This window comes from Silene latifolia, chromosome 7, assembly GCF_048544455.1.
Source record: "Silene latifolia isolate original U9 population chromosome 7, ASM4854445v1, whole genome shotgun sequence".
Lineage (NCBI taxonomy): Eukaryota > Viridiplantae > Streptophyta > Magnoliopsida > Caryophyllales > Caryophyllaceae > Silene > Silene latifolia.
Genome location: NC_133532.1, coordinates 19,377,504 through 19,392,977, shown reverse-complemented (window position 1 = coordinate 19,392,977; position 15,474 = coordinate 19,377,504). Strand labels below are relative to the sequence as shown.

The 15,474-nt window shown below is 37.1% G+C and overlaps 1 protein-coding gene and 1 long non-coding RNA gene across 4 annotated transcripts; both read left to right on the top strand.

The window, feature by feature from the left end:
- The first annotated feature begins 837 nt into the window (after positions 1 to 837).
- LOC141591890 (uncharacterized) lies at positions 838 to 5,163 on the top strand. Of its 3 annotated transcripts, XR_012521000.1 has the most exons (4): positions 840 to 1,326; positions 1,447 to 1,647; positions 1,741 to 1,872; positions 4,678 to 5,163. It is a non-coding gene; the product is annotated as an uncharacterized LOC141591890 (long non-coding RNA). The 3 variants fall into 3 exon arrangements; XR_012520999.1 differs by having other exon boundaries at positions 838 to 1,647; XR_012520998.1 differs by lacking the exons at positions 840 to 1,326; positions 1,447 to 1,647; positions 1,741 to 1,872 and adding exons at positions 1,885 to 2,627; positions 4,288 to 4,516.
- A 5,400-nt stretch (positions 5,164 to 10,563) lies between these two features.
- Positions 10,564 to 15,188, top strand: LOC141591889 (pentatricopeptide repeat-containing protein At5g48730, chloroplastic-like). Its single transcript, XM_074412382.1, has 3 exons — positions 10,564 to 11,030; positions 13,045 to 13,451; positions 14,162 to 15,188. Exons 1-3 carry the CDS (start codon positions 10,590 to 10,592, stop codon positions 14,868 to 14,870), a joined length of 1,557 nt encoding a protein of 518 aa, XP_074268483.1. The 5' UTR covers positions 10,564 to 10,589; the 3' UTR covers positions 14,871 to 15,188.
- The last annotated feature ends 286 nt before the right edge of the window (positions 15,189 to 15,474 follow it).

Below are 15,474 nucleotides of genomic sequence, written 5' to 3'. Positions count from 1 at the left end.
CAGGGCCCGCCGACCAAAGGATTCTTCTTAGTTTTGCAGGTGAACAAAACTGGATTTTGCTTAGCTCCGCAGGTGAACGAAGCTGGACTGCTTAGTTTCGCAGGTGAACGAAACTGGATTTTGCTTAGTCTCGCAGGTGAACGAGACTGGATTTATAAACTATTCCGCAGGTGAACGGAACTAGATTGCTTAGTTTCGTAGGTGGACGAAACTGGATTTGCTTAGTCTCGCAGGTGAACGAAACTTGAATGATTAGCTTTGCAGGTGAACAAAGATGGATTATTCCGCAGGTGAACGGAATGAGATTGCTTAGTTTCGCAGGTGAACGAAACTGGATTTGCTTAACTTCGCAGGTGAACGAAGCTGGATTAGAACACAAAATTTGATTTTATGAACTAGGACGCGTGTCAGAGCCCGCCGACCAAGGTATTTCAAAAATTTTATTTTGAAAAAAGGATGGATAAGATCGTAAAATTTTATTTTACAAACTTAGATGCGTGTTAGAGCCCGCCGACCGATAGATTTGAAAATTGCAAAATTTTATTTCGCAAAAAGGGCAAGTTCAGAAAATTTTATTTTAAGAACTCAAATGCATGTCAGGGCCTGCCGACCAAAGGAATTTCAAATTTTATTTGAAAAAGGATTAGAATGTAAAATTTTATTTTACAAACTAGGATGCGTGTTAGGGCCCGCCGACCAAAGGAATTTAAAATTTTATTTGAAAAAGGATTAGAATGTAAAATTTTATTTTACAAACTAGGATGCGTATTAGGGCCCGCCGACCAAAGGATTTGAAAAATTGCAAAATTTTATTTCGCAAAATGGGCTGGAGGATTGCAAAATTTAATTTCGCAAAATAGAGAGGTGTAAAACTTTATTTCACAAGAACGGGTCTAAAACCGAATAAGACATGTTAAAAGGAATTGTTAAACAAAATGGGTGAGGAACAAATGTGAAGAATCCCAGAATATGTAGACATTTTGAGTCCACAAATTTAAGTGGGCCAATTTCTTTGACCTTTACAGTGGAGTGCAGTTTGGGGTTTATCCTCAACAAAGTTTATTTGCTTCGCAGAACATGGCACCGGTCATTTTTCCATTTGCTTTTTAATTGACTTTTCTTCAATTCCTTCATTCCTTGCTTAATGAAGTGACAAGCAGTCAATCATACGGTCCTGATGTGGGACGAAATCGATCTCCTGAAGTTGTACTGCCTTAGCCACCGCTTGATTGGTAGTAAGATGGCCGATGACGGAGCACCGCCGGAGCTTATATTGACCTTGATCACTGATTTTGCCTCGAATTTTCCTCCGTATTATGACTTAAGGTATTTTCTTCCTGTTTTCTAATTAATTTTATCAAATTCATCCATTGCTTAGCAAAGCTCCAATCAATCGTCACTTTGTGAATGAATTGATTTTTTCATTCGTCTGTTGTTGCTCATCAGATAAAAATCCAATCAATTAGACTATCCTTATATGGGATGAATCAGCGTGGGTTGCGCCATCGTTGCAGCGCCATATTGGTACCGAGTGACTGTTGAAAGAGCGCCATCGGTGGTCGATTTTGTTAGTTCCTGAGGTAGAATGAAGTCAGCGGGGTTGTGCTGCCACTTGAGCCCCCGATTGTCCGGATTTTCCGTCAGATTGTAAGTGTTCTTTTTTTTGTCGATTGATTTCGAATTTATACTCTTTAAATGATTGCTCAAATATACCATCCTGATATGGGACACGATCGACAGCAGCCGTGCCATTGTAGCCATCGTCTGAGCAATAGATTGGCGACGAGTTGACTGATAAAGGAGCACCGTCGAGCCTCTTGGCTGTGATTTTGATCGGATTTCCATTCTTGCCTTCAAGCTCCAAATCAGATCGTAAGCATTCTGTCTCTTGACTGACTTCAAATTCATGCTTTTTTTTTTCGCTCCGTATTTTCACTGGTCAAGTCGTATGCTTGATGACTGAACTGATAATTTTACTGGTGTCTCGCGAATCAAGTAGTGTGCTTGATAATAAGACCGAACTGATAGTGCGATTGTGATACTAAAACCAAGTTTACCATTTTCTTACTGGTCTTATGAATCAAGGTGTGTGCTTGACTGATAATATGATTGAATTGAAGTTATGCTCCTTTTTTATTTTTTATTTTTATCTCTAAATCAAGTTGTGTGCTTGATGATACAACTGGACTGATAGCGCGATTATGACATTAATGCAGACGATTTATGATATTGATGATGTATAAATAGTATGCTGACAATGCTAATGATATATGCTGATGCATGATGCTCACTTACTTACGACAACAAAGACTACACTAGCCAATTGACAATGCATTCTTTCTAAAATAGATCGTAGACACATGACACATCTCATTTCTAGTCCTGTTAATTTTTACCAAAAACGTGCTACTGCATGATCTGGGAAAGGGACAGAGTACTCTAGTCCTAGCTGCTTAGGGTGTTGTGCCTATTGAATTGTCATTGCTTTGTAAGTCCTTAACTTTTTTGGTCAGGGCTGTCGTCTAAATGTAGTCAAACATATGCGCGAAGTGTTTACTTATGCCCCTGGTCTTAACTTGGTCTTAACTGACTCTTCACTCTATGTTTTGTGGTAGCCCCCTGTTCAGGTATTTTCTTCTGCCTTTTTTTTTTTCTTTGACCTGGTGTGGGTCGTGATTGTGCCAAAAAATTTTCTTATTATTTTTTTTTTGCCTTGGATTTTTTCCTCACCTTGGAATTTGAGATTTATATTGTAAAATGAGTTTTGTCTTCTTTATAGTAACAAGCTCGACTAATTAAGCAAAACTAATACCATAGAAACAAAATACTTTTGTGACCGTATAAATTTAGTGTACATCCCCCGAATTCTTAGATGCTGAACGAGGGTGATAAATGGAATGGAGTAGAAGGGTCTATGGTGTTAGAAGACACTGGAGATCTGTGTGCCTCTCTCACTCACCTAAATGAATGAAAGGATCGTCCCAAAAGGTATGGAGACAATGTAACTGTGGAATTGACTCGTCTGGGAAATGAAAAAGTGACTACTCTGCAATTTGATTGCAAATTGGACTCGAGCTTTTTTTTTGTCTTTTTTTTTTTGGAACTTTTTTTTGTCTTTTTTTTTACTGGAACTTTTTTTTGTCTCTTTTTTTTTTACTGGAACTCTTTTTTTTGTCTCTTTTTTTTTTACTGGAACTCTTTTTTTTTTGTCTTTTGAATTTTTGAGATTTTTGACATTGGATTTGATTGCAAATTTGACTGTTTGAGTCTTTTGGCACTGAAGTGCAACTTTGATTGGAATTTTTTGTTGACTTATTATGAGAGTTTTTGGTGTGAGTATTTTTCAGCTTGTATTGGTAATTGGACTCACATCTTTAGTTCATTCTAAGGGACTAGTGGTCACCTATAAAATAGCTCGGAGTGCGCGCTCCCGTGTCTTATTTAGTATGTTTGGACACGGGTGTACTAAGAATCTGGTTTGAATATTTGTGAGCTAGTTTTCTAGCACTTATGGGAGTGAGTGACAATATTTGGCGAAGTGGCCGATCATATGAGATTGTGCTCATCTGGTAGTCATTTGAGATATGGAAAATTGACGAATCTGATAGATAGAGAGTTTTGCTCATTTGGTAGTCATTTGAAATATGGGAATTTGACGAATCAGGTAAAAAGATTTAGTCTCCAAACCTATAGGTCACCTAGATAGAGACACGGCGATCAAGGAATTATCACACCACAGGAGATGGAAAAGGTGGTCAAATGCACGCCCTCGTTCAGGCTAATTCTAAGAGGTCGATTGATCTACACTAAAAAGATACGACCTAAAGTATTTCAAGTCTATTCTACTAGTTAAGGGTAAAAAGTAGAACAAGTGACTAATAAAAATGACATGTGCTCGTTTTTTCCACTTATTTAATTTATGCAACTCAAAGAGGACTAGGATGGTCCTATCTTAATTAGATACTTATGTAAACTAGTTTTTTTTTTAGGTAATGTCAGGAACACTTGAGATCATATGACTATAAGAGTGAATTTTCTTTCTCTATTGACATTCTTGTTCTTACTCTTAATTTTTTTTTTACATATGCAACTGAGAAAGGACTTGAATGGTCCTAATTTAAGCAAATTTTGATGGAAACTACATGTGAGTTAGTATTGTCTAGTCTTCTTGTACCCTTCTTTTGTTCCCAAGCTAGAGTGGCTATTAAAATTAGGGTCTCGTTTACTCCTCCCTATCCCAGATCATGACATCTTAGCTTTAAGAAAATGATTTTATTTCCTTTATAGGAGACATGACTAGTATGGAGTAATATGGCGAAGGAGATGCAGGACTCCCTATAATGAAGAAACTTATTTATCTCATGCTAGGTGAAATCTAAATGCAAGTATCTAGTAAATTTTTTTTTTTGACATGCTGATCATGAGGTTCTATTGAGGACGCATTGGACTGGGTTATGCAGAGGATGGTACTATATGCAAATGCTCATAGGAAAACAGCCTAGATACGATTAGTAAAGTAATGCATGCTCTATATGAGACACTGTCTAAGAATGGAATTGCTACATGGAGTGCATGCCGAACTACCTAGGCGGCAAGTTTTATTTATCTAACTGAAATAGGACTTATGCAAGTGCTGATCCTAAACCTTTTTTTTTTTTTTTGACACACTCAACACAGACGGGCACAAGCACTGACGGACTAATGGGCTGAACTGTGAACTAGCTAAATGCAAAACCTATGTAATGTCCTAGGATGCTTCATGATGATACGAGACGGAATGCAACCAGACACAAGCCAAATGGTGACAGCCTACCGAGTATAAGCTATATGCAAATGCGAGGTAAAATTGCAAGCGAGGTAAATGCTATTTGAAAACAGGGACATCCTAATGTGACCTTGGAATGTAGACTCAATGGATCAAATGCATATGTTAGGACGCTTGATTAATGGGATGCGCAAAGCTTTAGCCATTGTATATTCATCTACTTTATTCTAACCAGTTATGGCTATATGGCTATGTGGGATGCAATACTATATGCAAGGACTCAATGCAAATACAACTAGGACTAATTTACTACTGTAAGTACGTATGTGAATGCATACTACTTATCCTAGTTAACACATGTAGAACACATTCTATTTATCATAATTTTTTTTGGTTAATTGGTTATGAGTAAGATTATGTCAAAATTAACAAACAGGACACATAATATAGCCTAACAAAGGTTCTACGGGATCTATGGTTAGGTTTATGGTTGGCAATTGGGTACTCACAACATTAAAATACCCGAGGGTATCTCTCGCTTTTGTGCTCCCCCAGTCATATGGACCAGACGAGTTGCCAAAACGCGACGTCATGAGGTGGGAAATATGTGTAAGGCCTAGTCGGTCGAATGGACCTTCTAAGTATACAACATACTTCCCGAGGGTAAATTAGGGTAGCTTAGATGGCATAATATTGACTTACGGAGAGCCTATGCCTTTTTTGTCTTATAAATACAATAAACAAAACAGAGATTATAAAAAGAGACAGTGAAAAGATTAGAGCACGAATAAGGATAAAACGTAGAAAACAATAACACGAGAACAGAGAATATGTAAAACTACTAAGTTAGCCTTATTTAATTCTTGTTAAGTTGATCTTTTGTGAAGCTATTGTGAACAACGCATGCGACAGACCAACATGATTAAATTTGACACAAGTGTATGACTTTAGGAGGTGGACGCAATTTGTGACATGTAATTCATCCTTATCCTGTTAAAAAAAAGTCAAATATATAATATTATAAATAAAGTTCAAGTGTTACCCTCTTAATAAGTCCCCAGCGGAGTCGCCACTGTGAGATCCCTGAAAAAAATCTCCTTTTTGAAATTAAGTAAATAGGTGGAGTCGCCAGTAGGTTTTATAAAAAACATACAAAAATAAAGTTAACGGAAAAGGCCCCTTTTGATCCCTGGAATGGGGACTAATCCGTCACTCCGGTCTGAACCAAAGATTGCGGATTCGGGGTAAAGGTACGATCGGGGAAGGTGTTAGGCACCTGGATCGCCCATCAAACTGACGACTCTTACTATTTATTTGTAATATTATATATTTGACGAAATTAGACAGAGAAAAGAAAGTTAGTAGCAAACTTTATACAATTATTTACAAGACAATTAATAGGTTAGTTTATACAACAAATAGAGAAAATAAATAAAAGACAAAATAAAAAGAAAGAGTAAAGACAGAGTAAAGAAAAATTTATTTGATGCTCGATGCACTCGCGCCTATGTGGATGTTATTTATGAATAAAGATCGACTTTTTGTCGTTAATTATCGGCTCTTATGCGCTTATATGAAACTGAGACGATTTATTTGAATGGTTTGATTTGAATTTGGGATTGTATATTTGAGACGGAGTATGTGAGTATGGAATCTGTGATTCGGATCTTCTGTGTATCGGGAATATCTCGTTATATTTTGTCCGTCTGGTAATTCTTGTCCCCCCCTTCAATGATTGCTGGCTTTTGGTATTTATAGTGGAGTCTCGTCTAAGTTTAGTATGACTTGGAAACCAAGATGATAGAGTTTTGTGCTCAGGAATTTGTGATCTTATTTGTTTCACGGAACTTATTGGTAGTTGTATCACAATCTGCTTCATATTATGTCTATCTTTTCCTTGTCTTTCCTTATCCACTATCCAGTATCCACTACAAATTAGTAAACAAATTCTAGTCCAACTTGCTTTGGGTATTGCATGGAAAAAAACGAAGATTGGCCTTGTTTAATTGGAAAATGACTATTTTTTAATAGCTTGCGGGTACTTGTTAGCTTACGGGATTATGGGCTTTAGTCATATTTGGATCAATTATGTGGTTAAATGGGTTGTCGAATTCAATTGAATAGGGTGGGATTAATATAGGTGTTGTGCCATTTTAAATGGTTTTTCGGGAATAAGTGTAAAGAGCCTTTAATTATAACATTGTCAATTTTCATTTAGTCATTAGATTTGAGCCTCATCATCGGGTACCCGTAAGGCTAGGTAGACATTTTGAGGTGTCTACAGATATGTGGTGAATTGCACGTTTAGATGAACTTATGGAGCCTATTTGCTACAATTATAAGTTAAGGGGCTTAATTGCACATAGTATCAAACTTATGGGGGTGATTTGCTATATTTTCCAATACCCCTTATAGAGAACATGTTCGTAAATAAAGGAAGGCAAATCATAATGCAATCAAGTCGAGGCGGAGTCAAATGGACTACAACCATTTTGCTAATCAATTCACGAAGTTGAAGCCTGGACCATTTTTGCTCACTGCCAGAATAAGCAACATTCGAGACCTCTTGCAATTGGCAACCATCACTGATCTCGACTCTGCTCACCAGTCGTGCATCACCAGTATTCGTACAACCAATTCAACCACCATACCCGCAACTCCGCTGCTCTGATTCCACCGTCTCCACTCATCTGCAATCAATAGGAGCAACATCAGGTGCGCACGATCATCACCATCAACGCACTTCACCATCTCCCTTGTTTCTCCTCCATCATCAAACAAAACTACCATCATCACAATGCCTTCACCATTTACTCCGACATCGACATCACTCAACCATTGACGCACCAATTTCATTCACCATGTTCATCACCATCGTCTTTCATTTTAACACCATATCACCACCATCAACCACCATGGCACCACCATACCACCACGACAACAAAACCACCACCATCTCCTTCCCTAATCGACATACTCATGAAAGGTTGTTGATGCCCCCTACCGGTATGCCGGCAGCAGCCCTCCTATACCATTTTCCCTCCTTTCTGTGAAGAGCTCGCTGCCGGCATAGCCAGCGGCAGCCGACTCACCGGCATCCACACTCCCTCCTCTTATCTCGCATCAATCTTTGCTCTTCTCTATCGGGCGCCCAACAGCCGACACACTGGCACCCAACACGCGACACCAACATATTTCCCTTTTCTTCAATTGCTCGCTGCCGGTGCTTAGCACGGCCGCCGGTGAACCGGCACAAGCCTCCCTGCTTCCGTCTCTTGGATTTTTCAATTTTATCGATGTCTTTTTGTTTTTGCAAGGTATCGATTGATTAGATTATTAGTATTATCATTATTATTAGTAATATCATTATTATTAGTAATAGATTAATATTTTTATTATTATTCTTATTATTAGTTGTATTAGTAATAGTATTAGACTAGTATTTAAGACATACACAATGTTACCAAGCATTAGAATAGAATTAGATTATCAGTTAGAGCAGTTAGTTTATTTTTCTCTCTCAATATTTTAGAACCCTAGATTTATTTTTCCTCTCTTTAATTTTTCTCTACTCAAATTGTAATATTTACTCAAAAATTAATATAATACTCTCTAGTTTATCCAAGTTCTTCATTTCTCATTAATTTACAATTGTTCATTGGGTTATAATTCGAAGACAAGAAGAAATTCTTCTTCCATTATTATTCAAGCTTGTTCATTTCCTCTTTGTTGGTATAATTCTCATTTATTGTTTACATTACTTTCATTAGTTTACATCTCTTATGTTGTTTAATTATTATTCATCCAAAGTATTAATCTTTATCATGTTTACAATGTTTACTTGTGCATCGTTGCAATTTGTTGTTAATTTCTCACCCATGAACATGAGTGAGTAGTCTTATCTAAAGTCATGAGGGGGATCTTGGGTGATTAAAGGAGGTGAATTTAGGTTGTTAACCTTTTGAATTGGGTAATTAATTGGTCTTACTCTTGTGCATATGAAGTACTCGATGAAATGTTTGAACGAAAGTTTGAGTCTTTCATTAGCATGTTTAACTTATCTTGGTTCATTATGCTATTGGATGGTTTTAGAAGTGTTTAGTGAGATGCTTAAATGAAAGTTGGAGCCTTTCTTAGACATATTTGATCCATCTTGGTGCCTATACTATTAGATAGTCTTTATGTATGTTTCTGATGAGTTTGTCTCAACTAAGTGAAAGCTTATTTGTAAACCCTTACTCCAATGCCTATGAAATGTTTGATGGATTGCTTAAATGAAAATTTGAGTCTTTCATTATCATGTTTAGTCTATCCTAGGTCGAAAGCCAATGGAAGGCCTATATGGCATGGTCAAGATGAGTTTTTCTCACTAAGTAATGCTTGTTGGTTAGCTCTAATTGACTAAGAAATTAGGATCAATCTTAGGCCTTTATTATTACCCATTTCTTGGTAACAATCTTCTCTTACCCAAGTGAACCCAAAGACCTTAGTTTTCATTCATTTGTATAGAAAATAATTTTATTTAGTTTAATTTTATATCTCATTTGCATCTTAGTTTAAAATTAACCAACCTTACTTTTATTTGACTAAAATAGAATTTACGGCGACTAAGTATACACCCCGCCATCCTTGTGGATTTGACCCCGATTATACTACTTAATGAGGTAATTTATTAATTGTTTTCAACCCGGGAATGACGACTAGAACCGGCCGATCGCCAACCTTGGCCTTACCCTTACCCTTGAACTTCTCAAAATTCGACGGAGCACCAGACTCAACCAAATTAGCTTTAACATCAGCAACAGAAGCATTCGAAGATAGACTAACATGTTTGTCTTTAAGGCGATTTGCCTCTTCGGTCCTCATGTGTCCTACTAGTTCTTGGAGAGACATGTCTTTTTTCTTATGCTTAAGATGGTTCCTATAGTCAGACCAGGAGGGAGGGAATTTCTCTAGCAGTACATTAGCCACGAAAATGTCATCTAACTTCATACCCTCATTAACAACATCAGCACATAAATTCTCTTAGACATGCACCTGTTCCGTATTAGGTTTCCCGTCAGCCATCTGAAATTCCAGCCACTTACCCACAACATATTTCTTTTTCCCCGCATCATCAGCCCGTATTAAAGAAAGTGGGGATATGATTCCAAAGAATATTATTTCCTTTTTTAATGAATAATTAATTGGACAATTATTTTATTGTCTATTTGTATTCTTATATTCGTCCGTATTAAAGAAAGTGGTATGGTCCACTTGTTTAATGGTTAGTCTCTCACTATTATATTAAGAGACGGTCTCTCAGGAAACCTATTGTTCATTTTAACAACAACAATAATAATACCAATAATAATTATAACAACAACAACAACAACAACAACATTAATAACATTATTATTCATTTTAATAATAATATTCATAATAATAATAGTAATAATAGTAATTATAATAAATAAATTATTATTAACAATATTATTAATAATAATAATAATAATAAAGAATAAAGAATAATAATATTAAAAAAATAGTATTATTGATAACAAAATTAATAATAACTATTAAATTTAAGACGAGTAAAGTTGAAATAAGTTGAACTTAATAGAGTTGAGTTATACTTAATTGAATGAAACTGAACTGAATTGAACTAAATTGGGATGAACTGAACTAAATAAAGTTGAACTGAACTAAAATGAGCTAAAAATATGTTAAAAAGAACAGGATACAAGTCTAAGACAATGAGACAAATGATATTGATATTGTTTTTTCCCTTTATTGATCCATCTAAAAAAGTTGTGAACTCTTGCACCACTTCCCAAAAATCAACATGGCCTCACTTCAAGGACCCACATTCCCCTTCCCACCAATTCCTAACCGCCACTCCACACCCACACGCACCTCACTAACCACACCCCGCTCCAAACCCACCACCAGACCCGACCCATTTCCAGACCCATCAAACCCAAACCCTGACCCATTTCCATCTCCATCTCCATCTCCATCATCTTCCATTACACTCTCCAACACCCAGAAAAGATGGGGACTTTCATTGGAGAAGAACAATTCACAAGAAGCAAAAGAAAGAAAACAAGTAATTAACACAAAAATTGCATCAAAAAAGGCAATTTCAGTAATACTTAGAAGGGAAGCTACTAAAGCAGTAATTGAGAAAAAGAAAGGGATTAGTTCTAAGAGATTGTTGCCTAGAACTGTTCTTGAAGCTCTTCATGAGAGAATTACTGCTCTTCGTTGGGAATCTGCTCTCAAGGTATCCTTTTTCTTAATTAATTTGCATTATTTTGTGTTTTTGATTATTGTTTTGGGTTTTTGATGATTAGTTTTTAATTGGGTATTTCAAAGAATTTGTGTTTTTTCTTTGGTTAGTTGCATAATGTAGTGTTAAGGTACCGTTCTTTTCGACTTAATTTTCGGTAATTTCAGATTTTCAGTTCAAGTCATGTCCTATCAGTTCAATTCAGTTCGGGTTTTATAAGTTAAGTTCATTTTAGTCCGTTTAGTTCAGGTTAAGTCCGATTCTTTTGGACTTAAGTTCAGTAATGTTCAGGTGAGGTCCTATCAAGTATCAATTCAATTTAATTTGGGTTTTAGAAGTTAAGTTTAGTTCATATAGTTTTAGCCTGAAAGAACGGCCCTAAATGATTGTTGTTTTTGGTTATGTAAAAATATTACTCCCTCCGTCCCAATGATTTGTTTACCTTTTGATTAAAATACCCCGTTACAAAGAATAAAACAGGTAAACGAGGGAGACAGGGAGTTCAGCTAATTGCTGAGTGAATCATGTATGCTGCCATGTAAGGAGAGTGTAGATGGACATTTGCCAACTAATCTCATAATTGTCATTACAACAGCTCTATCCATTGTTGTTTGTTAGAGGAATGTGATTAGCTTTACTCTAAACAGAGCTGTGATATCATATACTTCTAGTTATTGATGAGGATTAAAATTCTGCTGTAATAAGTAAGAGTGTGAATCTATCATCCTTGAAAGTTAACTTGGCACAGTATTCTACTTGAGCAAAGTGCATTGTTTCTTATGATGCCTGAATTGTGGTGTTTTACTCTCCAATGTAAGAGTGTAAACTGAGAGAACAATAGGTGTTCTGTATCTTTTACTATTATACATGCTTTGAGAGTGTTAAGTGTTAGAATTCGAAATGGGCTGTCCCTTGGGCTTATGAAGTGACCCCCCTCTCTCCTTTTGGGTGTGGCGAATTCTGACATGGCCTGCCACTGCAAGAGGGCCCTCTCTTTAGAGGATTCCGTATCTCTGTTCCAACTCCATTGCAGCCCTTGGTGTCATCCTTGGTTATTTAAGAGCTTCACATTGTGAGGGGGAGTGTTGGAATGCAAGAAACCCACATGTGAAGTCCCACATTGGTGGTGGAGTAGAGAATTAGTCACTTTTAAAAGCCTAGGAGTTCTCCTATTGCCAATTAGTTTTAGGAAAGATGGAGTTCCCCTAGGCTTATGAAGTGAGCGCTCTCTCTCCTTTCAGGTATTGCCAGGCCGTTTTGAATTCTAATAGAGAGCATGTACAATAACAAAATTACAACATATGGGATGGAACAAGGGTTGGCGGATATCTACTCCTTCAAAAACAATCTTCTGTCTTTCTTATGGGGTGAAGGGGGCTAGTAGGTACTTGTTCCAAATGATACAAGCCTCTGAATTTCATATGGGATCCCCAAACACAAGCCTATTTATATATATGGATGGTTTTGTTTCCATTTTCAGTTATTTTCAATAGAGTTATCAAGCATATGAACCTTGATTAATCTGATAATTTAGCAGACAACTATTTTGCAATGCTCATCAACGTTTTGTCTGACCTAGGTTGAGTGGTCTACAACTTCTATCATAACTGGCCTAATTTGACCCCTTGATCAAAGCAGCATTACTCTTTGGGTATGGATTATGATGGAATAAATCAAAATAGCTCACTAAAGTGGCTGCGCTTCTTTCTCTTATGAAGTAGCGGTCCTTTAATGCAGTTCTCGACGCAATTTTCATCTTTGGTCATTCGGAAACAACCTCTTTGTGTTGCTAACACAAGGGTAAGGCTGCGTACATCCGATCCCCTCTTACCTCGCAATTTGCGGTAGCCATTGAGACACTGGGGTAATGTTGTTGTTGTTGGATCAAAATAGCATTACGCTTCATTCTTCAGTAACAGTGGATCATTACTAATAAGCTGGCAAATCTAACAAGAGCTTTGACAATCTACTATGATTACTAAGATTGTCACCTTGTCATACAATGCAGGTTTTTGAGCTCCTGCGGGAGCAATTGTGGTATAGGCCCGACTCTGGCATATATGTTAAACTAATTGTCATGCTTGGAAAGTGTAAGCAACCTCAAAAGGCACAAGAACTATTTCAGGCCATGGTTGATGAGGGATGCTTCATAAATCATGAAGTATACACTGCTCTCTTGTCAGCATACAGTAGGAGCGGTCAGTTTAATGAAGCATTCACATTGCTCGAGTATATGAAGAACAATCCTAACTGCAGACCTGATGTATATACGTACTCGATCCTTATAAAATCGTGTTTTCAAGTCTCTGCCTTTGATAAAGTCTCTATGCTGCTTTCTGATATGGTATCACAGGGAATCAAGCCCAGCACAGTCACTTACAACACTCTGATTGATGCTTACGGAAAATCAGGAAAGTAAGAGATTTGCTCTTTCTCTTTTCATCTCATGCAAATGCATTAGTGGTTAGCTCTGTGTCGTTAACTATTGTTTGGTTTGGAATTCTTGGTTGGATGACTTGGATCATCTACAACAAATTCTCCCCATCTCATATTCAACCATTATATCTATTTGACATTATCAATTTTCTTGTGCATCAAACTATCAAAGTCACGTACTGTCTATTTCAACTCTTTAATCCTAGGCTCAGTTGCAATGGCAATGGTAAATATTTATTAGGGCTCGCTTGGATTGGATCTAATTGTTACGGCATAAAGGAGGTCAGGAAAAGATATGAAAATGATGTAGGGAAGATAAAGGGGTGGTGGAGAAACTATTATTCACTATTATTCTTGTAGGAGGGTAATAGATTACCCTAGAGAGAGGTGAGGGAAAGGTGGGTACTACCCCTTTATGAGGCACAAGTAGCCCTTATCTTGACTTTAATATGTGCAGAATCTTATTTGGTCCATTAAAATTATGTCATGTATCTTCAAGAGGATAAACAAATAAATCAAAGACATTCGGAATGGTACAACAGTCAAATAGAGAAATCCGGCGTATAACTGCTTTAGAGCAATCACCAGTAAGACAATAACCCTATGATTTTCTGTTTTTCTTCCTACAACCAGATGTTGTGACCTTGTGATGATGCACAGTATATTCAGTTTTTTCTATTTTATAAAAGGTTTGCAGAGATGGAGTCAGTACTAGCAGAAATGCTTTGCAAACGGCATTGTGAACCCGATTCATGGACGATGAATTCCACACTCAGAGCATTTGGTGCCACAGGTCAAATCGAGATGATGGAGAAATGCTATGAGAAGTTTCTGGCCGCAGGAATTGAACCCAACATTAGGACTTTTAACATACTCTTGGACTCATATGGTAAAATTGGAGATTATGAAAAGATGAGTTCTGTGATGCAATACATGCAAAAATATCACTTCTCCTGGACACTTGTAACCTACAATGTGGTAATAGATGCATTTGGCAGGGCTGGGGATTTAAAGCAGATGGAATTCTTGTTTAGATTAATGAAATCTGAAAAGATAAAGCCCAACTGTGTCACATTCTGCTCACTTGTGAGGGCTTATGGCCGGGCCGGGAAACCAGAGAAGATAGACAGCGTTTTACGGATTATTGAAAACACTGATGTGACTTTGGATACCGTGTTCTTCAATTGTTTGGTCGATGCATATGGGAGGATGGAACGGTTTGCCGAAATGAAAGAAGCTGTTGAGATGATGAAGAGCAAGGGATGTAACCCTGATAGGGTTACTTATAAAAGCATGATTAAAGCGTACTCTATTGCTGGCATGTCAACCCAGGCGAAAGAGTTGCAGAATTTCGTCAGATTTTCAGAGGATTCTAAAGATCGGGGTAGATATCAGTGAACTTTGAAGCTCTTATGGCTATGTTTCTCCTACTCGGCTAGTCGGCTAGAACCTAGAAGTATTTGCCTACCCTAGTATCAGGCTTAGCTATTTTACAAAAATCCCCGTGTGTTCGGTTGCAAATGAACTATTTAAATGTCAAATCATACCTATATGAGGAGTAACATACCAACATAGCTTGTGTGTTATTTGTACTTATAAACTTCCTGTTGAGCTTAATCTAGGGAGGATGTTTAGAAAACTTAGGGATGTGAATCTCTGTATACTTTTACATTTGAACATATAAGCATATAATGTAAGTGGAAATTTGTAACTTTACCCCTGTATGCGCAACTTCATGATGGCTCACACAACTGATAAAATAGAAGTGGAAATTAAATAAAATTGTGAGAGATTTTAAGTTAAGACCATTTAAGAAAAACCTACCATTTTTCCTAATAGGGATGATAAAGGGACTAGATAGAGGCAATGAGGGTTAGGTTGGGCCCTGGAGCGATAAACTGGCGAGTGATGTCAACAAGGGGTGGTCGGCGATTTTATGTTGAAGTTGAAAAGGGTGGCGATGGCTAGTTGACCGTATTTGAACACATCGTCAAGTGATCAT